General features: G+C 36.4%; 1 protein-coding gene and 2 long non-coding RNA genes across 19 annotated transcripts; 2 read left to right on the top strand and 1 right to left on the bottom strand.

Moving 5' to 3' along the window:
- Positions 1-4,895: 4,895 nt before the first annotated feature.
- On the bottom strand, positions 4,896-6,062 carry LOC148696967 (ethylene-responsive transcription factor ERF109-like). The gene has a single exon (XM_088694748.1). The coding sequence runs from the start codon at positions 5,968-5,970 to the stop codon at positions 5,143-5,145; it is 828 nt and encodes a 275-aa protein (XP_088550874.1). The 5' UTR covers positions 5,971-6,062; the 3' UTR covers positions 4,896-5,142.
- A 2,966-nt stretch (positions 6,063-9,028) lies between these two features.
- LOC148696966 (uncharacterized) lies at positions 9,029-10,796 on the top strand. Of its 4 annotated transcripts, none has more exons than XR_015962973.1 (4): positions 9,029-9,470; positions 9,579-9,661; positions 9,972-10,366; positions 10,570-10,796. It is a non-coding gene; the product is annotated as an uncharacterized LOC148696966 (long non-coding RNA). The 4 variants fall into 4 exon arrangements; XR_015962975.1 differs by having other exon boundaries at positions 9,029-9,482; XR_015962974.1 differs by having other exon boundaries at positions 9,029-9,491; positions 9,584-9,661.
- Positions 10,797-13,161: 2,365 nt separating this feature from the next.
- LOC137727589 (uncharacterized) lies at positions 13,162-22,652 on the top strand. Of its 14 annotated transcripts, none has more exons than XR_015962969.1 (12): positions 13,162-13,369; positions 13,498-13,533; positions 13,629-13,703; positions 13,827-13,874; positions 14,131-14,217; positions 19,390-19,542; positions 19,614-19,694; positions 19,855-19,902; positions 19,992-20,086; positions 21,315-21,423; positions 21,713-21,808; positions 22,401-22,652. It is a non-coding gene; the product is annotated as an uncharacterized LOC137727589 (long non-coding RNA). The 14 variants fall into 14 exon arrangements; XR_015962966.1 differs by lacking the exon at positions 22,401-22,652 and adding an exon at positions 22,115-22,351 and having other exon boundaries at positions 13,827-13,884; XR_015962960.1 differs by having other exon boundaries at positions 13,164-13,369; positions 13,827-13,884.
- Positions 22,653-23,250: the final 598 nt, after the last annotated feature.

Below are 23,250 nucleotides of genomic sequence, written 5' to 3'. Positions count from 1 at the left end.
TTCAAGCCTTTTAGAAAGCTCTTTGCGCTATTCGTCACTCTCGTAAAGAAACACCAAGCACCTCTACACGTGTCTGTTCCTTCATTGCCAAGAGCCAAAATCTCGTGGCATCCGTTCATCCAAGGTCAAGTCATCGCAACACTTGAATCAACGACCATACACATACACACTTTGCAACCCGAAGATCAAATAAGAAGATCGAAACTTTGTATTAGAGGTTTTAACCCTACATTTACATTAATACAAATTTACTTTGTACATGTGTTCTTGTTTGATTTGCCACAAGAAATTCGTGTTTACAAATTTGGCATGCCTAGTGGGACTATCTCAGCCTTTCATCTATTTCTTCATTCAAAAAATCCAATTACATTTAGAAATCAATGGCTTCAAAGAAGGGACAAGCTACTCTCGCGACCAAGGGAAGAAGCGTCAGCACTTCTACTGCAAGTGGAGAATCCATCGATGTTACAACTCGAAGCAAGGCAAAGGCCATGCTTCAACATGCCATTTCAAGTTGATGCTACTGAAGGAGTAAGGGGAGCTTTAGAGGCGTGAGCCCGTCATCAGCCTAGCCTCACTCGAGGCACCAAAGCACGATGCTGTGGCATGCGCGAAGGCATCCCAAAGCGATGAGCAAGGATCTTTCACATCAAAGAGTTCATGAAAACGCTCATTGTCACTGGCTTCAGATGCCAGAAAAATACTAAAAAATTGAAGAAGAAAAAATCAACTTTGAAGCCGCCAAAGGAAAAAAAACAAAAACGCCAACACCCTCTTGAGAACCCTAATCCCCCCTTAGCCGCTCCAAATCTCGTGGCCTCACTTCCGTCAATCCCTCCAATTGTTAACCCTATCCAACCTCATCGGTGTGTCGCTGAAATCCTTATCCCCTATTCATATCGCTGAGGATTTATTCTCGAAATTTGTGACGGCTCTTCCACTTGACTAAGGTATACTGCCAATACCAACGATGACGATGACAACGACAGCTCCAAAAAAAGTTGAAAAGACCGAAAGGTCGACCTCACCAAGCCCATCAATTTCGCCTTCACCAAAATCATCATGCCCAACCAGGAGGTTGACGACAATTCAAAGCATTTTGGCGATGCCGTTTGAGAAGAAGATGAAGGAGGGAGCGGAGAGGGGACACAAGGAGAGGGAAAAGTTGAAATTGCTACAACAGACTAGCAGTCAGTCTTAGGGTGGCGGAGGTTCTATAGAACGTCAAATTGCAGGACTAGGAGCAAAGGGCGGCGACGGTGGCGGCAGGATGTGGTCTAGGAACCTTTGAAAAACACACCAAGGGCATTGGAATGAAGATGCTTAAAAACACGGGTCGTTACCAGCAATTAAATAATTAAATTTCTGGTTCATTTACTTTATTAAATAATTACTAGCATATGGGCACACACAATTAAAATTTTTATTTTTGTTTTTGAAATAGAAGGAGAGAAGAAGAGAATGATAGAGAATGTGGGAGTGAGAAGTTTTATTTTATTTTATTTTATTTTTTTTAATTAGATATATGTTCGGATTACATGTAAGTGAGGCTTTGAAAAAAAAAACAAAATTTGGTTGTGTGAAATTATATTTCTGCCCCATATTTCTTATTCATGTTCTGTTTTAATTAGAGGGTTAAATTGGTAATTTCATAGGGTTTTGGTTGGCAATGAGTGTTTTACTAATTAGTAGATATATATATATATATATATGTTTTTTTATTTTATTTTATTTAAATTTTTTTTTTGCTTTTTAGCCAAAATGGTTTTTGAGATTTATATAACTCATGACTTTGGTCCTTAAGATTTGAAATCAATATAAGTGGTCCTTAAGTTTGTCCACCATCAATCATTTTGGTCATTCCATGAAAACTTATATTAAATAAGGACAAAAATGACAAAAATACTGTCACATCTCGGCCCGGGCGGGACCACTTCCCGGGCCCGACTCCACCGTAGCACGATATTGTCTGCTTTGGGCCCCCAGCACACCCTCACGGTTTTGTTTCTCGGAACTCACACGAGAACTTCCCAATGGGTCACCCATCATGGGAGTGCTCTCGTGCGCTACTCGCTTAACTTCAGAGTTCCCATGGAACCCGAAGCCAGTGAGCTCCCAAAAGACCTCGTGTTAGGTAGAGATGAGAATATACATATAAGGATCACTCCACTGGGCGATGTGGGATCTTACAAATACCCTCAATTTAATAAACAATGGGCAAATGATTTGACAAAAATTGAGGGTATTTTTGTCATTTTAGTCTTATTTAATGGAGATTTTCATAAAATGATCAAAATGATTGATGGTGGACAAACTCAATGACTATTTCTATTGATTTCAAATCTCAAGGACCAAAGTGATGAGTTATGCAAATCTTAATGAGCATTTTGGCTAAAAAGCCTTTGTTTTTATCAACTTGTCAAAAATTTGTGTTCTACATCAATAAAAATGTGGGGGGCCGCATCTGTTATGTCATTACTTAATTGTCAATTTAATAGAAATATAACAGAGGTCGACATTGCAGTAAATTTGTAAGTTAATGTATGTTATTGCAATATTTAAAAGATGAGTTATGAGTTTATTAGGAGATTCAAAGTTGAGGTGGTAAAATGTAATTTAATGAATAATCAAACAATCAATTTGAACCCCTTGTCTTGATGCTCCTTAATTTAATGAGTAATCAAACAATCAACCCAACCAAAAGCAATACGATTTTAAAATCTTATAGTGCAAAATAAGAAAATTGAAACTTCATGACCATTTGAAATCATCCAAAATTGAAGGGAGTAAAATCTAGTAAAATTTCATATAAAACGCAGAGTAACTTTTATTAAAAAAACAAAAACAAAACAACATGGGCTAGCATTATTCAGTAAATTATCCACAATTACTAGTGTTCTAAAAATTGACTTAGGCGACCATCTTGAGGCTGAACGGTTAGCTACCGTTGCGATTAGCTCCTAATTGTTCATAAAAATTGGAAAGAATATTAAGCAGATACCTAGGCGGAGTTAGGTAGTACTAGATGGGGTTGGGCGGTGGTTGCTAGCGGGCGAATGTGGAGAATGCCAGAATCTGAAAGTATTTTTTTCAAAGTAGGTGTTGAGAGGAAGAAGATGACTTATTTGCCTTTGCATGATTTCTTTATAAGATGGCCTCCACGATCTTTTAATTTACTTGTTTTTTTATATTTCTTTAATATTTTTTCCATTGCTCTTGGGATCTCGTGCGGGAATTGCGTGGATAACTAAGTAGAAAGCCATTTGGTTTATTTGCTACATAAAATTTTCATTGTGACGAGAATACGGATGGTATATCACGTATTTTTATGTAATTGGTGGAAAATTTTATTTTTTAAGTTATTAACTTTTTAACACACAAATTCCACTATTTGTATAATAACATATGATATACCACATCGTATGCCAATCACATTGAAAAATCTCTCCCTTTGCAAATCCAATACAATTTGTAGGCCTTTTTGGGCGGTGAGATCTGTGGACCTTTTGGGTTTTTTAATCAATTTATAGGCTTTCTTACAGATTGGTAGAATAGCAGTTGTTACAAACCAACTTGTATTCTTTTGTTTTATATTTTATTTTTTCTCACATTTCTAATATTATTATTTTGTAAGTGGAAATATCCCTTATTATGAAATAAATAATATATTTATTCAAATTTGTCTAACCTGTATAGGTGCTAGATGTCAACCTGCCGTCTGATTAGTGCCTAAAATCTTTTAGAACTTAGATAATTATTCAGATGATAAGTAATGGCGTTACAGTGTTTTGAACGAAATCCAATTGTACCTTGAAAAAGTTAAGGTGGATTAACAAGTGTTAATAATGTTTGAAAAAAAACAACAGGTGTTAATCATGCTTCCTTATTAAAAAAATATTTTTAAAATGTCAAATTAGATGACCCTACTCGGTTTAGCCACACGTTCCCCCACCAATAAGACTATATTTTCTAGTTTCTCTCTCTTTGGATAATCCATTAATTTTTGTTTTATTTGAGAACGTATTATCCATTAATTTAGTGATGATGCGGTTCACATTAGCTAATTAAAACGTGTAAGACGTGATCCCTATTAATTTACTCCGGAAAATAAATGCGCACATGTCGTGTAACTCTCACAAGCGACTCAGATTTTACGCTTTAATTACACACGGCCGCCTGCGGTGGGGCCTTCATAATATTTAACCGCACATGTTGTATTACATCGTCACTTTTATGTTCTTTCGTTTACTTCACAGCGAAACGACCAGCAATTAGATTGCTACCTGTGGATCCCACTTGCATGTCTTGGTAAATGTCCTGACATTTGTCCGCTAAGTAAAGAGATCATCTCCTCATCTATTTCCGTCCCCTAGTAATAAAAGATAAATGTTAAGGAGATTTTCTTCAAAAGTAAACATTGTTAATTGATTTTTTTGTTACTTCATGGTTTTTGCACAATGTTTTATAATGTTGACATATGAATCGACGTTAAACTGTTAGGTGACATCAAGTTTATAAAGAGTCCCAATTTGAGGATGAGGACCTGAGGGATGAATTCATTTTAGTAGACCAGCGTACATCCTAAGACCAACTTTCATTAGGTACTGTTTGTATTCAATTCTAAATAAAATTTTCAAAATGATTTTTAACCGTATGATGACTAATGAACGGATATGATAAATTGATACCTAGGATCTTCACAAAAAGGATCCATATAGGATCCTGTTCCTAATTTGAGAGTCTTTTAGCATTTCTAATAACAAAAATCAGACTTTTCTATCAGAAAGCATAACGGTGCTGGTGCAACTTGAATAAGAATATTCGATTTTGATCAATTTCGAACTGGAATATATTGTAAAATATACTATCGAATTTAAATCCAAAATCTGAAAAAATTCAAAAGAAAATTGAATTAGAATTGGAATATATTTAATATTCTGAATCCGGTCTAAAATTTTGAAACTTGCACAACTCGACGTACACTTAATTTGTACTTATTGACTTTCCATTAAAATTGATCGCATCATTGGCAATTGAAAGAACAAATGAACTTGTTTCAGTCACATACAAGCTACAATTGTGTCTTACAACCCAAAAAAAAAAAAAAAAAAAAAAATCAAAAGAATATGAATTTTATTGTACTCAGATACTATGAGCATTCCCCGAATCTGAGGAATTATCAGTAGCAAGATCCAGCATCGTCATCCACTGGAATTCCTCTTCCCCAATCTTTTCCCAGAACTCATTTTCCTTCAAAATCGCCGTCGTTTCGACTTCCCTCGAAAATTCGACATTTTTGTTTCCTTGCTCGGTAACTACTTGCTGCTGCTGCTGCTGTTGATGTTGTGGTTGAGTTGAATTACTTTCTTGGTCCAACAATGTTGTGTCCGGAAACTGAAAATTGAGCTTTGCTCTGGGCCCACGGAACTCGATTGCAGCTTTGTCGTAGGCTCGGGCCGCGTCCTCGGCTGTTGTGAACGTGCCGAGCCAGACCCGAGTCGCCCGTCTCGGGTCTCGAATCTCGGCTGCCCATTTGCCCCAAGGCCTCTGCCTCACTCCCCTGTAGTTCTTCTTCACCCTCTTCTTCGGCCCCTTTTTGTAATTACTTCCCTTTTCGTCCTGAGAGTGAGCTGCTGGCGGTGGCGGGAACAAAATACACCCAAGACACCCCTTGATTTTGCACACGTGGCAGGTGTCCAAATCGGACGGCGGCAAGAGAGTGTTGCTGTAGCAGTTAGTACTAGTATTATATCCGGGTGAGTAAGTGGCGTGTGAGGGAAGGAGAGAATTCAAGTCCATGGTGGCTGATGTGGCGGTTCCAGCGACGACGTTTCGAAGCGTGGAGACCATTACCGCGTATTCTTGGTCTTGGGTAAGGCGGTGAGGCGGCGGCGGAGACTGAAATTCAAGTGTGGCCGGGTCGTCGGGCTGGGTGTCGGAGAGCTTGAGTCGCTTGTAGGGATATTGCATGTTGTTTTGTTAGGAGAGAGAGACAGTAGAGAGAGAAAATCGAGAATGTTGTTGCAGTGCGAAAAGCTTTGAAATTGAGTTGGGAGAGAGAGTGGCGGGCGTTTATACTGGGAGGATGACATGGACGGCAGTTGTCTAACACCGTTTAGACACGGATTGGTCGCGCACGCGGGAGTTTTGGTTTTAAAGTGCGTGACAGTGGTCAGTCGTTTGGGTTTCGAAAGGGCAGGAGACACACGCGCCTTTTTGACTGTCGTTTGGGTTTCGAAGGGGCAGGAGACACACGCGGAAATTAACTGCCGTCTATGGATAGAGGGTACACGTGGCGCCTTCTGAAGCGTATAGTGTCTGACTTTCCACTCGGGACAAGAAGGTGTGGACTTTCCTTGTAGTTCTCGACCAACGGAAGATGTCTGACGGAGTTGTTGTCATCGTCATTGGTTACGCCTGTGTTTACGTCATCATCACTAGACAAGCACTTTCTTGACTTGTTGTACAGTATTCAGTAAAATATTTTTCTTGGGAATCTTGGAAAGATACGAAAGTCATGCACCACTCGGATCAGGCAGCGAGTTCCATTTCACTGGGACTTGTCCTGTTGTCCATCTTCCTATGGTAGATTATACGGAGTTCCTGAGCCAGAAAGACATTATCTTTAATATTCTAGCCTTCAACACAATGGGAAGTAGGGGCATTCGCATCAAATAGATTTGCAGCTTGCAGACGAGGAGAGAGAGGGTCATTTGATGGTAGACCAATTGGGGATTGCAGAGGACTTCAGAACTGCAGGGTTCTTGGTGATTGCAGAGGAGAAGGGAAGGAGATGGCGCGTTGAACATATGAATTGATTTCTGTCCACACAATTTACTACGGATCGCTAGAATGTTCTCATCTTGCGGATCCAGATATAATTGATCCGGAAAAGATCTTAGTCCAACGAAAAGACCATAATTGACTGACAGTGGCAATTGAGCAAGCTGATGCAGTGCTACAGAAGCACAAATATGTGTTTATTGTAGACCCTAGTAACAGTATATGTCATCGGTGTTCACATCATGACCTATATGTGCAACTTTGGACTTTCCAATAGAAAAAACACTTCCAAAAGGTGAAGAGTAGGACCCTCAGCAAACTGTCAAACTATTTGCCAATTGATGGCCATATCTAACGGACGTTAAGTGCTGAATGGATATTTTTAATTTAAGAAATAATTTTCGCATACCATTTTCTACTTTATGGCACATACTATTGTTTATTTTTAGATTTTTTTAATTAAAATGATCCATGAGATTGTTATAACTTCTTACTTTGGATTTTGAAATTTAAAATCGATATAAAATGGTCCAGAAGATTGGTCAACGTCAATTATTATGAACCTTCTACGAAAAATTTTCATTAAATTGATTACACCATCGGTTCAAGTGGAGATGTTGATTGACAAAAATATCCTCAAATTAACAAAAAAATCTCACAGAATAACCAAAATGATTGACGGTGGTATGTGGACAATCTCGGAGACCACTTTTATTATCGATTTTAAATATCATAGACCAAAGTGATGATTTATGTCTATCTCAATGATCATTTTGGATTAAAAAAATATATATATTATTATTATTTTATTTATTTCATCTTTGATTTTTTTTCAATGTAAAGGAAATAAACTAGAGTGTACCGGAAAGAGTGACTTCTATTTAATAGTTACATGATCACAATGACATTTTAGACTAATAACTCAACGTTGTATGTATGTTTTTCTTCACATGAAATTGTATTACTATTGGCCTGAAATGTCACCGGCAACCTCATATCCATTTCGCGACATGTCACTCACATAACTCAACCTCGAATAAAAAATTATGAATAGAGATGCAAAAGAAGGATATAAACATCTCTTCCCCCACTTAAAAAGAGGTATGAAGAAATACCAGTGCTATATACACGCGGTGCATGAAAGTTTTTCAAATAACTCATCTAGCTTTAGCACTAAAAGATTGTTTATAAGCTATTGATTTAAAGGAAAACTAATGAAAATGACTTAAAAACTTTAAGTTTAAACGATAATGACAAAATAAAGAGTAAAGTAAATAGTACCATGATTGACCTTTTAGTGTAAAAATATAATTTTTTGTTAAAGTGAACAGTAACATGAGTTTTTCGTTAAAATTATCTTGATTTAATGATAATATTTCTTTTATAACGTTCAATCCGACTTGACCCTACCACTTATCAAACATGTGCTTATAATTTATGCAGTGGGGTACATTTGAAAAAGGGGTTAACAGCTGACTGGGTCTGGACCGCACTGAAAGAGGATGGTTGATGTAGACATTTAGGTCCAAATGGTGTATAAACTTTATAAAAAAAAAAAAAAGGAAAAAAAAAAGGTGTATATGCTTTGGTCACATCCAGTATGCGACGTCTCCTTGGAATCATACTATGGTTCCAACTCGTTATCGCATAACATTCACATTCTGAAGTGAATAGAAATCTTCGAGAAGTACCACTTGATCAATCAATATGTGCAGCACTTCTTCTGAATTTTCTTGTATAAGTGTTATTTTGTGCTGGTTTATCTATTATGTACATTAAGTTTTCATGTAATGTTGGAAGAGAATCGAAAGCTTGATCAAAACTAACCTAATCTTAAACAATTTATCTATTTATCCTCATCGCTTGGGTTAATGTTAAAACCTTTCTACGTCCTTCTCAATTGCACAGTAAAAGTAACTTTTTATTACACAAATGACTTCTTTTACAATGACTTACTTTCTTTACCAGACTTACAATTTATAGTAGCAGATAACAAGACTTACTATTAAAGAGTCCAATATATAACAGCCAAATGATCTTCAAAACCCTAATTAGTTGGTTACAAACAGTAACTAATAAATATTACAAAACTGCCACATTATGATGATGCCAAGTGGCATCATTACTTTAGTCTAAAGAAGGGATTCCAATTGTACTGTTCAAATGAACAGTGTTTGGAGCAGAATTTCACTTTATTTATAAAATTGCCACAGCCTATTCTTTCCCTCTTTCTCTCTCCCGACTCTCTCTCGTCAAATGAACAGTGTTATTTTGGGTCTGAACGCTTGATCCAACTACTCTATGAGCAGTGTTAATATTAGTTCATGATAATTATAATAGATTATAATTTTATTAATTGGATTGCACATTATTTAGTGAATTGAAGGATACTCGGAGATTTGAGCTGTTGGGTTTTTTTGTTTAAAAGACTCGGATTGAACTTCTGAAATTAGTTGGGTGAAGAATTTGACAAAATATGTTTTTTTCTCTCTTAATTTTCGAACTTTGGATTTGATTGAGGATCATCTTAAGGGAGGGAGGGGTGAATTACTATTTTATAATCGATGATATATAAATAATAAATTGAGCCTGCAGCAGCATGCACCAGCTCAACTGAAGGTCGAAGGTTGCATTCTCATGGCAAAAAGCAAAAGTGAAGGACTCTAAGCTTCCAGAATGTCAAATTTGTAAAACTTTCGGTTGTTCTGGCAAGTTTTATTGTAGTGTGTGTGTGTGTGAATTTGGATTTGGAATGGTTTTTCTAATGTTTGTATTTTTTGTATATTATAATTCAGTGCAGGTTTGCGTTGGATATAGGATAGTCATGGATCGGTTCGAAGCTCGGCTAATGATAGTTTCAGATCTTGATCATACAATGGTAGGTTCTGTAACTGGTTTTGTCATCGTAGGTTATGTAATCTGAATAATATAAATTAGGGTTTTTCGGTTAGTGTCCAATAAGTGAAGAAAGGATGATTCTTTTTGTTATCATGCATATTTAAGCTGTAAACATCTGAAAAGCTGCTTAATTGAAGTGAAATTTCCAGTTTTTGAGCCCGATTTCAAGTCTTTATGCTAAAAAATTCAAGGATGTACTTGATTTTATGCGTTTTCTCTGTTTGCTATCTGTGTTTTATGTGATTGTTTATTTTTGGCTATGGAGTTGTCTTAATAGTTCCCATTTGCAGTTGTGGACAGGCACAGTTGAGGGACGTGACATTGCAGGAAGAGAATGCTGTATATGAAAGGGCAATATCGTGTGAAAATAAAATACAGGAGAAAATTCAAGAAGCAGATATGCGGAAGAGGAAGCTAATGATGAGACTTGAGTATGTCGTATTTTTGTTAATGGAGACCAACACTCTTTCTGAAAATTTATGATTTTTGTTATCAGGAGATGGAAGAGAACGAAGGGAATTTGAGATATGAACTCGAAAATACACAAACCGCATTGGATGCCAGTTGATCTGGTCAATCAGATGAATCCATTGGAGACCCGAAGACAACAGTTGAAACCGAAAATGACGTAGAAGCTTTAAAGAAGGCTATGCTTGAAAAATTAGAGGAGAGGAAAAAATAACTGGTCAGTTTCATTTTTGCTTTCAATCTTTCAGTTGTTTCGTCTTCGTTCATTGCAAATCTGTTTGTATTTTGAATTTATCTTAGAGTTCAATGGAAGCACTCGAATCCATTGTGTGAATTTTATGATAAATTATGCAGTTTTGGGTTTGAATCTTTGTTTGGTGATTGGAGATTGATTTCTCTGTTTCTTCGTTGCCGATTCAGGTGCTCCCATGGCTTCATCGGAGAAGCCTGTGCCTGCTGCTGGTCTGCTTGCTGTCGTTTCTCACACTGTTAATTGTTTTTTATTTTTGTTGATTTGATTAACGGTAGAAGTATATCTTTATTTCTATTAGTATCTTGATTTGCATAACAGTTCAAGCATATCTTTTCTGCGTTTATTGTTTCCTTGGTGTTTAATTTTATTTGAATTTCTTAATTTGTTCAAAGGATGCTTTGGTTAGTAGCCATTTTTATTTATTGGTTTTTTATTTGGATTTATAGCACCAAGCGTATAGGTGATTAGTGAAGCGGTTTGTATGGGTTCATGTATCTTAAACATGTAGTGAGAAGTGAGGGTTTTGTTTTAGTGTTTTAGGTAATCATCGATACTATGATTTGGGGTTGCTTTCTTAAACCATGATAAAGCAGTCCAAGTAATTTTAACATGGATATCATTTTATATCTTTTTTTATCTAATGCATGAGTACATGAAATGTTAAGACAATAACACGTGATTTAAAATGCTAAGAGAGACACTGAACCGTGTTTGATATTTTGTTTTTCTTGGTTGATTTGAATTTGAGCTTTTTTGAGTTGGATTCGTGAGTTTTGTTTAAGATTTCATTTTGGGGTTGTGAATGGTTTGCCAATGCGAAAGTTTACGTCTTTGACCTCTGTAAATTTCCAAGTTGTTCGGGGACTTTGTCAACAGCGTAGAGTTCTCTTCACAGCGCACCACTATTCCGTGCAGCATAGCTTGATAGCAGTTTTGGTTGAGTCTCAATTGCCCATTACATATGATTTTACTTTAGTTTGTTCATCTTCTTTCGAATTTCTGTGCAAATATTTTTGAAGCCCAAGTGATTCAAATTTCAAATTTATGTGTAAGTTGTTAAGTGTGGGTGTTAGACACCCAATATGACTTTTACATGGTGTTGCTATCTAGTTTTGGTCAGAATTATATTGGGGACTGTCTAAATTTTGGTTTAGCTGCAGATGAAGCGAGATCAAAAGGTTATAAATTAGAGGTATAATTAAATTTTTCTATTTGATGCATCGTTGAATTAATGAATACAGCAGGAACATTGACTTGACATATATGCTTTCGTTTCATTTTTTAGAATGGAAAACTGAATTTTGTGTGTTTATGAGTGTGTAAACTTTTAACTACAGCGGAAGTGATTGAAAATTATCGGGAATTAGTATTAAGTTTACACACCGAAAGAAATAGATCGAAAATAGCATTATTTGGTAGAAGGAAAATTTGGTTTCAATTACAATTAGAGGATGGCAGGAGGAGAAAGAGGAAGACCTTTGGAGCAAACACCAACTTGGGCAGTTGTCGATGTTTGTTTTGTTTTGGTTTCGATCCACATCGAATATTTCATTCATTTAATTGGAAAGGTTTCCTTTCACATGTAATTAGGTTAATTTCATCTTATGAAGTCATTTTTGGGTTTATTATGAATGCGAAATGAGATATTTTGATTAAATTTTAATCCCACTCCTTCCAGTGGTTGACAAAGAGAAATAGAAGCTCTCTATGAAGCTCTTGAGAATATCAAAGCGGAGCTTATGCTATTAGGGCTCCTATCTTTGCTTCTAACAGTAGGACAAGACCGCATTTTAGATCTATGTACATCGAAGGCTTTTGGAGCAACTTGGCATCCATGCAATAATAAGCAAGAAGTTGTTGGAAAATAATAGATTTAGGATTTTGGCTCAGTATGTTAGAATTAGGTTTTGTTAGAGATTAGGGTTAGTTTATTATAAATAGAGTGTTTTGTTACTCATTAGAGAATAAGTTAGTCACGATGTAGCCTCTTAGGGTTTTGTAGCCGTTTCGGCATTCTTGTTTACTAGCCTTTCTGCACGCACTTTGCGCATGCGAAAGACCTTTTTTACATTACAGCATGCTACGCGCGGCATTCAGGGTTTTTTTTTTTTCCTTTCACATCTATGCATACGTAAGGACATCTTTACTACAAAAAGAATTCATACGTTTTCTTCATGCCTTGCGCTTGCGAAATGTCTTTTTTACATCACGACGCGCTATGCGTAGCGTACATAGTTCTTTTTTTCGTTCCACAATTGTGCATGCATAGATACATCTTTACTACAAACACTTCAAAAGGCATACAAATTTCGTTTGAAAAAGCTTGGCTATGGTTCGTTATAACATCAATTCATATTTTTTGTAATCCAATTTAAAGTTGCTAGAACCTATTCAACCAATTTAAGGTTGTCAATAGAAGGTTGTTGACTGAAGTCAACTGAGGAAGAAAAACTAATTAGATTTTATAAGACAAATATCAGTACACTGCAATATTCACCACATTGATTTTTGTTTTATTTAGTGAAATGAATAAGTCAAATAAAAACATTAGAGTTGGAAGTCCATTGGAAGTTCAAACTCACTCCGTAACCCACTAATTGACCCTACGAATATGAAATTATATATATACTAAACGCCTAACTTTCCTGTTAATTCCCTTTGTGTCATTTTTACTGTTCTTTCGCCAATGTTATTCCTGTTTTAACCTTCAGTTGTTCTGTAAGTTTAACTTTTTGTGTATACTATATAGTAAAATGCCGTTTTTGTCCCTGCTGCGATAGAAATCTCTTGATTTCTTCGTGTTGTGTGCTTCCAGCATCTTCCACTTTTCACTTTCCTCTTCTTTCCTTCTCTTTCCGTTTCTCTCATCCTAGAACGGAAGAATGATGGAAAATCAGGGTTCTTCCATTGGCTTCCACAGATTTCTCGATCTCTCTCGAGCTCCGGATCGCTAGCCTCCGTATGAAGGTTCGTTTCTCTCTCTCTCTCTCTCTCTCACTTTTTTTTTTTAATTCGTGATCGAATTTTCTTTCCAAGAATGTTACATCTGTTGCCTTCGGGAAGAAAGTTTAAACCTAAAAATGCTTGGTTTTCAGGAAATCGTCAATCCTGCAGAATCCTTGGGTTTCCTGGTGAGTTATCCGGCATATTTGTTTTGGGTTTGGTTTTTGAATTCTCTTTTCTTTGTTCAGATTTTTGTGATTTTAAAACCTCTCGGTGGCTACAGATTTCATCGGCTATTTCATCAGTTTTTGGATTCGATCAGGATCGGTTTTTTACCCACGAAATCTAGAGTCTTCTGGTAAGTTTCGTGACTTTCTCCGTGTTGCTGTTTCAAATTTTGTTTTTGTGGTTTTCGATGTTCACATGGATTTTTTGTTTGAATTTTGTATTTGTGATTTTGCGGGTTGTTTTGAATTTACAGATGGCTTTTTCTAGGTTCGGTGAATTTACAGGGGAGAGGGAGAGAGAGGCATGTTGAGGTAAAATCTTTTGCTAAAAGCTTCTAATTCATCCTTTATTTCTTTTTTCATCTGGGCAAAATTTTTGATGGATTTATGTTTTTTTTTTTTTTTTTTTTTCCGTTGAATTCGAACTCCAATCTGAATTATGGATTCAGAAAAAACAAATTGATGAATTTTTTATTTGCGTGCATGTCGGTCCTGTAACCGCATGATTTGATAATCCGACCGCGAAGCTAATCGTTTCTGTATGTTTTTGGGTTGCAGACCTGGACTGTCGAATGGAGAGGATGAAAAGCAACTGCAGGAAAGCGGCAATGGAGACTCGACAGCAGCATTTTCAAGTCGATCTGGGTAATCTCATAGCCTTCGACCCTCATCACAGATTCCCCTCCATCCCCTTCTCTAAGTTATTTTTCTTTACTTATTCAATATATCTCTATTTTTGTTGGTTTAATATCCCAGAACTCAGCAAAACCCTAGTTATATTTTATAAGAACTCACATAAATATTGAACTGTTCTTCTCATATATTATCAATCTGAAGATTACAGTTTTAAAGGGAATAAAACTCAAAAACAAATGACAGCAACTCTCCCACGATCTTATGCAGATTTCGTGGAGAGTATAACCTTAAACAACGGAAGCAATCCTAACAGTGGTGAACATGCTCAACCACGTCTCCTACTTACTAGGGATTGTGCATGACTTGGTCTCTGCATGGCCAGTCAGCTTTTATTTAATTTAAAAATAATTAAACTTAACTAAACAACTCTTAACACCCTCCCTTAAACTAATTTCTACTAAAAACAGTTTAGGGTTTTGGTTACCAACACAAACTCATCATCAGCTCATTTAACCTTCATGCATCTGCTTGATTTTTCTGCCCACTGTTCCTCGAGATTTTTGAGTGAAAGCACTCCAAGTAACTTCCTCAATTTCTCGAACTGGGGCTGTTTGAGTGACTTTGTAAGTATATCCGCCAACTGGTCTCCACTCTTGCAATACTCGAGCTCAATTATACCATCATTGCACAGATTTCGCAGAAAATGAAAACGAACATCAATATGCTTACTTCTTCCATGCAGTACAGGGTTTCTGGATAACTTTATAGCAGAAACATTATCACAGAAAATGGTTGTTGAACCCTCTTGTTTTTCACCGAGTGCTTCAAGCATTCTTCTCAACCAAATAGCTTGGCATGCACTAGAAGTCGCTGCTACGAACTCTGCCTCAGTAGTGGATAAAGTTACGATTTGTTGTTTCTTTGAAGACCATGCAACTGCTCCAGAATTCAGAATAAAAGCATGTCCTGAAGTGCTCTTCCGGTCATCAATGTCCCCTGCATAGTCACTATCGGTGAATCCGACAAAATCTGAACCTCCTTGATTTTTGTAGAGTACTCCATAATCACTTGTTCCCTTTACATATCTCAGGATCCGTCTTGTTGCATTCATATGCATCTCAGTTGGTCTTTCCATATATCTGCTAATGACACTTACTCCATACATTAAATCAGGTCATGTGAAAGTCAAGTACATGAGACTTCCCACAAGTTGCTTGTACAAGGAACTGTCTGCTGCTGCTCCATTTACATCCTTGCTTAGCTTTAATCCAGGCTCTAATGGTGTTCCAATCTCCTTGCAATCAGCCATTTTAAACTTCTCAAGAACTTCTAGTGCATATTTCCTTTGACAAATAAATTTTCCAGCAGCTTTCTGAATCACCTCAACTCCCAGGAAATAACTCATTAATCCGAGATCAGTCATCTCAAATTCCTTCATCATAGAATTCTTAAAGTCTTCTATCATTTCAGCTTTATTGCTAGTATATATTAAATCATCTACATACAAGCAAAGGATTAGCATATCTCCTCCAATCTCACCTTTAACATAAAGTGAATGATCATAGGGACATTTTTGAAACCCTAGCTTTCCAAGGTGAGCATCAATTCGACTATACCAGGCACGAGGCGCTTGTTTCAGTCCATAAAGCGCCTTCTTCAGTTTATACACCTTTCCTTATTCTCCCTTCTTCTCATAACCTTGTGGCTGATCGACGTACACCTCCTCATGCAATTCTCCATGCAAGAACGCTGATTTTACATCCAATTGATAAATCAACCATGAATGTTTAGCAGCTAGTGAAATAACTAACCTTATTGAATCTTGCTTAGCCACGGGAGCAAACACTTTCTTGTAATCAATGCCGTGCTTTTGCTTGTATCCCTTTACCACCAGACGAGCCTTGTGCTTATCTACTTCTCCTTTCTCATTGATCTTTGTTCGAAACACCCATTTTACACCAATGGTCTTATGTCCCTTTGGCAAAACTGTCAACTCCCATGTGTTGTTCTTCTCAATGGATCTTAGTTCACTATCCATTGCAGCCTTCCACTTTATCTCTTTTGAAGCCTCTTCAAAAGTGATTGGATCACTATCTACAAATAACGCAAAATGAACACTGTCATCATCTGAGCTTGTGTAGCTTGTATCATAATCCATCATCCAAGCTGGCCTTTTTCTTGAACCTTCACCCCTTAAGTTATATCTTTGTTCTTCAGCTTGATGTGGTACTACTTCAGTTTGGAGTGGCGTTTGGGCCGGGATGGTTTCTTCATCAGAGTCATCATCAACTTGTATCTGTTGGTTGTTCTTCATGTCTTCAGACCATCTCCATGTTATATTCTCATCAAATACTACATCCCGACTGATGATGATCTTCACAGTTTTAGGATTGTACAACCTATAAGCTTTAGACACATCGCTTACACCAAGAAACACACATTTTTCACCCTTGTTATCCAGTTTCTTTCTTCTCTCATTTGGAATGTGTGCATATGCTATGCACCCAAACACTTTGAAATGATCCACAGAGGGCTTTCTCCCATTCCAAGCCTCTTGGGGTGTCATATTTTTAACAGAAAACGTGGGACTTCTGTTAAGAATATGGACTGCCCAAAGAACTGCCTCAGGCCAAAACTGTTTTGGAACTTCTCCCTTTGCTAGAAGGGTTCGAACCATGTTGAGTATGGTTCTATTTTTCCTCTCCGAGACCCCATTTTGCTGCGGTGTATAAGCTGCAGTGAGCTGCCTTTTTATTCCATTTTTGTCACACAAAGCTTCAAACTCCTTCGAACAAAACTCTCCTCCACGGTCAGTGCGCAAACACTTGATTTTCTTTTCAGATTCATTCTCAACAAGAGCCTTGAAAGTCTTGAATGCATCAAATGCCTCTGATTTCTCATGCAAGAAATAAACCCATGTTTTTCTACTGAAATCATCAATAAAAGAAATAAAGTACCTTTTCCCTCTATTCGAACTTGGATTAATTGGTCCACATAAGTCCGAGTGGACCAATTCCAAAATTGAGTGAGCTCTCGTTGCTTTTCCAATTGGGAATGCTTCTCTTGGCTGCTTTGCTATGACACACTCCTCACAAACCTTGGTTAGATTTGTGATTTTAGGCAAACCTGTCACCATCTTCTTCTGGTAGAGAGTTCTTAAGCCATTAAAATGCAAGTGACCAAACCTATGATGCCACAGCCATGTTTCATCATCTTCTTTGGCAACCAAGCAAGCATTTACACTCTTAAGCTTCAACGGGAACAACCTGTTTGGTGACATTTTCACCACAGCAATAGAGCCTCTCTTTGGATCATATATTTCACATTCTCCTTTAAATATAGTGATCATATATCCTTTATCTTGAAGCTGTCCAGCGCTTAGAAGATTTGTCTTCAAATCAGGAATGAAAAAGACATTTGAAATTGTCTCAATGAAGTCATTTTTGGTCCTGATTTGAATATCTCCTTTTCCCATCACGTTCACTGTTGACTTGTCCCCAAAACTCACAGTAGTACGAAAGCTTTCATCCAGGTTAACAAAGGATGCTTTACACCCACTCATGTGATTGCTACACCCAGTGTCCACATACCAAGTCTCTTGGTCAAAGTCCTCCGCAACATGAAATGCCATCAGCAGCGTTTCTTCCTCCTTAGTCCCAATAAAATTTGACTTCTCCCCCTTCTCTTTAGGAAGCTTGGTGTAACACTCATTTCTGTAGTGTCCATAGTTACCACATCTGTAACATTCTATCTGTGATTTGTCAAACTGCTCCTTGCCTTTTCCTTGACGATCATCCTCTTTCTTTGAGACATAAGATGATTTGCTATCATCTTTATTCCCAAACCGTCCACCATCTCGATTTCCACGGCCTCCTCTTCCACGACCACGTCCACCTCTTCCACGTCCTCTTCCTCCTCTTGAACTTGAAGATTCAGTGAAGGTGAAAACCTTCAAAGCTTGCTCTTGGGAGCCTCCTCGGTTGAGCTTTTGCTCATGAACCAGCAAAGAACTTTGTAGCTCATCTATTGACATATCCTCGATGTCATTTGACTCCTCAATTGAGCAGACCACGTAGTCGAACTTAGGAGCCATTGATCTCAAGATTTTCTCCACTACTTCATTATCTTCAATCTTGTGACCATGGATTCTCATCTTGTTAGCCATTGACATAGCCTTTCCAATGTACTCATTCACAGATTCCCCATTCTTCATTTGAAGAGTCTCAAAGTCTCTTCTTATAGCTTGAAGCTGTGCTCGCTTCACCTTTCTGGATCCTTGATACTTCTTCTTCATTGACTCCCATATTTGGTGGGAGGTGTCCTTCTCGAGAATAGTTTCGAGAATGGATCTGTCAATTGCCTGGAATAGGTAATTCTTTACCTTTAAATCTTTCAGTTTCTGTTCATCAACCTTCTTTTGTTGTGCCGTTGTCAAAATACCTTCAGGTATCTCAAACCCCATTTCCACAAGGTCAAAGTACTCTTTAGACCTTAAGAAGTTTTCCATCAACATGCTCCAATGGTCGTAATGACCATCGAACTTGGGAATGGCTGGCTGCACAAAGCTTTCTGTTGCCTTTTCACTCGACATTGTTTCTTTCTGAGACCTCTAAAACCTGGCTCGTATACCAAATGTTGGTTTAATATCCCAGAACTCAGCAAAACCCTAGTTATCTTTTATAAGAACTCACATAAATATTGAACTGTTCTTCTCATATATTATCAATCTGAAGATTACAGTTTTAAAGGGAATAAAACTCAAAAACAAATGACAGCAACTCTCCCACGATCTTATGCAGATTTTGTGGAGAGTATAACCTTAAACAACGGAAGCAATCCTAACAGTGGTGAACATGCTCAACCACGTCTCCTACTTACTAGGGATTGTGCATGACTTGGTCTCTGCATGGCCAGTCAGCTTTTATTTAATTTAAAAATAATTAAACTTAACTAAACAACTCTTAACAATTTTTTGGTAATATTTTGTATACTTCTGGGCTTTTTGAAATTATTGCTTTTGAGAAATTAATTGAAAATTTACTTTTGGAAATTGGGATTTTATTTGGATTAATCCCATCAGTAAAGTGGCAGTCATAAGTGAAATAATGAATTTATCACACTATGCTGATGGGTTTTTGTTCAGTGGGTGAAATTCTGATTTGTTTTTTTCATGGTATTTAGGCAGAAATTAGTGAAGGAATGTATAAAGAGAGGGACCGAGTTGGTTTAAGCTATTGCGAATAGTCTTTTCAACTCACATTCAACTGAAGGCATAGACGGTCCCATTGTGCACATGTTCGCTTCCTGAAACTAAGCTGCCAAGATAGAAACCATGTGAGTCATTCATCTTAAGATTCTCCAACGATTTTATTTTATTTTTTTTTAATTTAATTTTTTTTTTTTAGGTTTGATCATGTATATGAGCATTTGGTAGTGAAACATGTATAGTGCTTCACAATTGAAAAGAAGAGGAATGGTAGTTTCAGGTAATTGTCGAGATTTTTGTTGATCCTCTTTTGTTTTGCTGCCAATTTACGGTTCCTATCATGTAAATTGGTTGACTAAAATGTTAGCGTATGCAAAAAGCCTTTTGCCAAAACAAAGGGTAAATCATTACTGACACTGTAGGCATTTTGAAACATGTAGGTGGACCGTATTTGATTGAGAATAAGATACTGTGCAATATCGATTTTGGTATGAATGTTGGGGATGAGGTATATATCTTAAACCAGATTACTTAATTATAGTTAAATTAACTTTTTTTTTCTTTTTCTGTTATGTAGCTGAAGCAGCTAAAGTTGAGTGTTTTAATCAGTTGTATATATCACCCAGTTTACCTGTTCCTACTGCTCCTCAACAGGGACGAGTTTCACAGCAGGTGAGTGAAAATTCTGGGTTTTGAATTTTCTATTTTCTGATTGAAATTTGATGGTATATCTGATTCAATTGGAAGACTAAGCTAAAAGTACAAGTGGTATTTTTTGGTTAATTTGTTGGGTTTTTGGACGGCTCTTCTGGGTTGTTGTTAATTGTATGTTTTCTGATTGAATTTGGCATCAATTTATCCAATGGATTAGTGAGCTAAAACTACAAGTGGGGTTGTTTTGATTTTTGGGTTGTTTAATTTTCTGTTATTTTATTATGAGAAAATAAGGATTTGAACATGTTAATTAGCTAAGAATTAGTTTACATTGGACAATATATATGATTTTGGATTTGTGTTGGTGTAGCTAGGGACAATTATATCTGTGGATAGATGTTGGGTTGGAAGGTCTACTCATAAAGAAGAACAAATCTAAGGGTAGAGTGAAACTGAAAAGCAGCCAAACTTAAATTGTAATTTGCCAAAGAGCACGATTGGCCCTTTGTTTTAAAATTTTCATACTTCTCATTCTTATGTACCCTTATGTATCGGTAACATGTATTCAACTTTAGAACTTTATCCGAAACCATTTGGTGGGTGTTTGGAATTTTGGAATTAGATTTTCAATTTGGTTTGTGAATTCCTAACTTTTAATCTCATTTGGGTCTAAGCCTTTAGCTGTTTTTGTTATGAAATAGGTCGTTGATTGCATATTGTTAATTTGATACATTCTGTTTGTGTTAGCTCCAATTGCTTCCTTTAAGAAAACCACTTGGTTGGTTTTAAGTTTTTTGTACTTTTCGTTGTTCTGTTTGCATAAAAACATGTTTAACAAGCTTGGAGACTGATCTGAAATCATTTTTTTGGACACTGATCTGAAATCATTTGGTGGATGTTTTTAATCCCAATTGGAGAAGACTCTTTTTGCTCTAAAGTTTGTTATTTGACAGAGATTATAACATGGTGTTGTGTTGGATTAAGGATAACCTGAATACAGGACGACTATATAATATGGTTCAAAATAATGAAATGTTGCACTCAACTGCCACCACATAAATTCAAATCTAAACTTCTGTTGTAAAATAAAAGGCTAATGTAAATGGACAGACAGGAAACCTATAATGTAGAATTGGCTCTTCTTCTCTGAAATGTATCTTGTTTGAGAACTATCATCAATTTTACTTTCTGATTTACAAAACAATTTTATACTTTGTTTGATAACGTTGGTTTTCATGGCTTGCAGTTAAGGATTGGTACATAGGAAAGCAGCCAAAGAATCCTGTTGTACAATCATTGGTGGTGCAATTTTTTGCTCTTTTATTAAATTGTCCATTCCTGCCAAATTTTAAATGGTGAGAGTGCAACAATTTTATTTAAAATTTATTTTCCTTATTTCACACTCCCAATCTCACTCAGTGTGTGTGATTTTGTTGTTTTTTTGTTTTCTTTGTAGAATTTCTGTGTGTTACTCTCACTCTTATTTTCACTCTTGCTCACAATCTCACAATATAATATTTCTCTTGGTCTTACTCTTACTCCTACTGTGACTCACAATTTCATACTTGCTCATTACTTTTTTGGGGGTATTAAGTTACTATCAATTTTTGTCAATGTTTATTCATATTAATTGTTCCGTGGCAGAACTGGAGAGTGTGTTCTTTCCAATCTTAAGCCAGGAAACATGTGGAGTATTAAGTCAGAATGGTTCTTGCTGCTTCAGACAGTGGCCACACCACAGTAAGCAGCCCATAGACCTTTAATATTATTTGCATGATTATTCACTTTTTGAGTGACACCAAACAAAGGAGTCTACTAATTTTAACTTTTGGTCTCTGACATGGTTTCAATTAAAGACGATTTTTTTTCACGACATAATGTTACACTTGCTGCTGTTGTAGAAGAGTTAATTTCTGGTAGACAGATGATTATAATGTTGTTCCTATTATGCATAAGGTCGTGGTTATAATATTGTGAGATTTTGTGTCTACATAAATCCAGTAGTGGTTTTGATAATCAAAAAGTAATCTCTCAACTTATCATCAGGTGCTTAAAGATTTGAATTTTTTAAAGTGGTTCCACAAAACCTGCAAAGTGGTTCCACAAAAATCTGCAAAGTGGACGTTAGCAGTAGATTGTTCTTTTCTATTTAAGTTGTAAGCTTTGTTTTCTATTTGGTAACTGTTGTTTATTATTGGTTGTTTCAAACTATTTATTACATGTGTATTAACATTTTCTTTCATTTTTAGCTTCTTTTTTTTTTTTTTTTTTTTTTTTTTTTTTTTCTTTCTTTCTTTTGTTTCTCTAATGATCAAAACTTTTTTTTCTGCAGTGACTGCTTCAACCAAAAAACTTTTGCTCATGTGTTAAAGGATGTTGGCATCTGTTATCCAAAACAAACAAGTACGGGATCACATTTTTTTGTGTGTAAATAGTTGATCCAAACATGAATTATCAAGGTGGAATACTAGGTTAATCATTTTTGTATACTAATAAGGCATTTGATAATGTCTTTTCTGTAAGTTACATAAATTTTGACAGCTTTGTAAATATATTTATTCCATTTTCTGTTTAGTATTTATAACACTTTGCATATTTACATGTTAAAACATACTCTTATAGTTATATTTTCACTCCCGCAACAACGTGCGGGTAAAATTTACTAGTGTTGGCTAATTCTACAAATTTCCAAAATGCCTTTGGGCTGCCTGACTTCTAAGGATGTTAATCCACACATATATGTTTAGAAATTCACCACTTATGATAAACAAATACATGGATACTTGAAAACGCCAAAGGAACAAACAGAGATTCAACAGTTGAGCACTAATTGAAGAAATTGATCCGGTTAGAAAGAATCACCATTCTTAAGCCGAATTGCGGATGTTTGCACTGGTTTTTCTTCGTACTCTTTGTTTGGCTCTTTTATAACTTCAATCAACGAACCTCCTCCTAATCCAAAAAAGGAAGATTTTTTTACTCAAAAAACAAAAACAAACGCTTAATTCGGAGTAGCAACCTGGAGAAAACAGAGTGTCACAAGTGTTGTGCTAAAACAAATCACAAATGTTTAGTTTTTCTACCTATTCACTCTTTTACAGTAGTAATAAGTGGCAAGAAAATATATAACTTGAAATGAAGAGTATTCACAATAAAGAAGTAAGGATGATTGTCTAGCTTTC

The sequence above is a fragment of the Pyrus communis genome, chromosome 5 (genome assembly GCF_041283825.1).
Source record: "Pyrus communis isolate YQ-2024b chromosome 5, ASM4128382v1, whole genome shotgun sequence".
Lineage (NCBI taxonomy): Eukaryota > Viridiplantae > Streptophyta > Magnoliopsida > Rosales > Rosaceae > Pyrus > Pyrus communis.
This window is presented reverse-complemented; position numbering and strand designations above follow the sequence as displayed.

Excerpts from the sequence above, each read along its gene's own strand:
- LOC148696967 (XM_088694748.1), bottom strand. The coding sequence starts at position 5,970 with ATGCAATATCCCTACAAGCGACTCAAGCTCTCCGACACCCAGCCCGAC.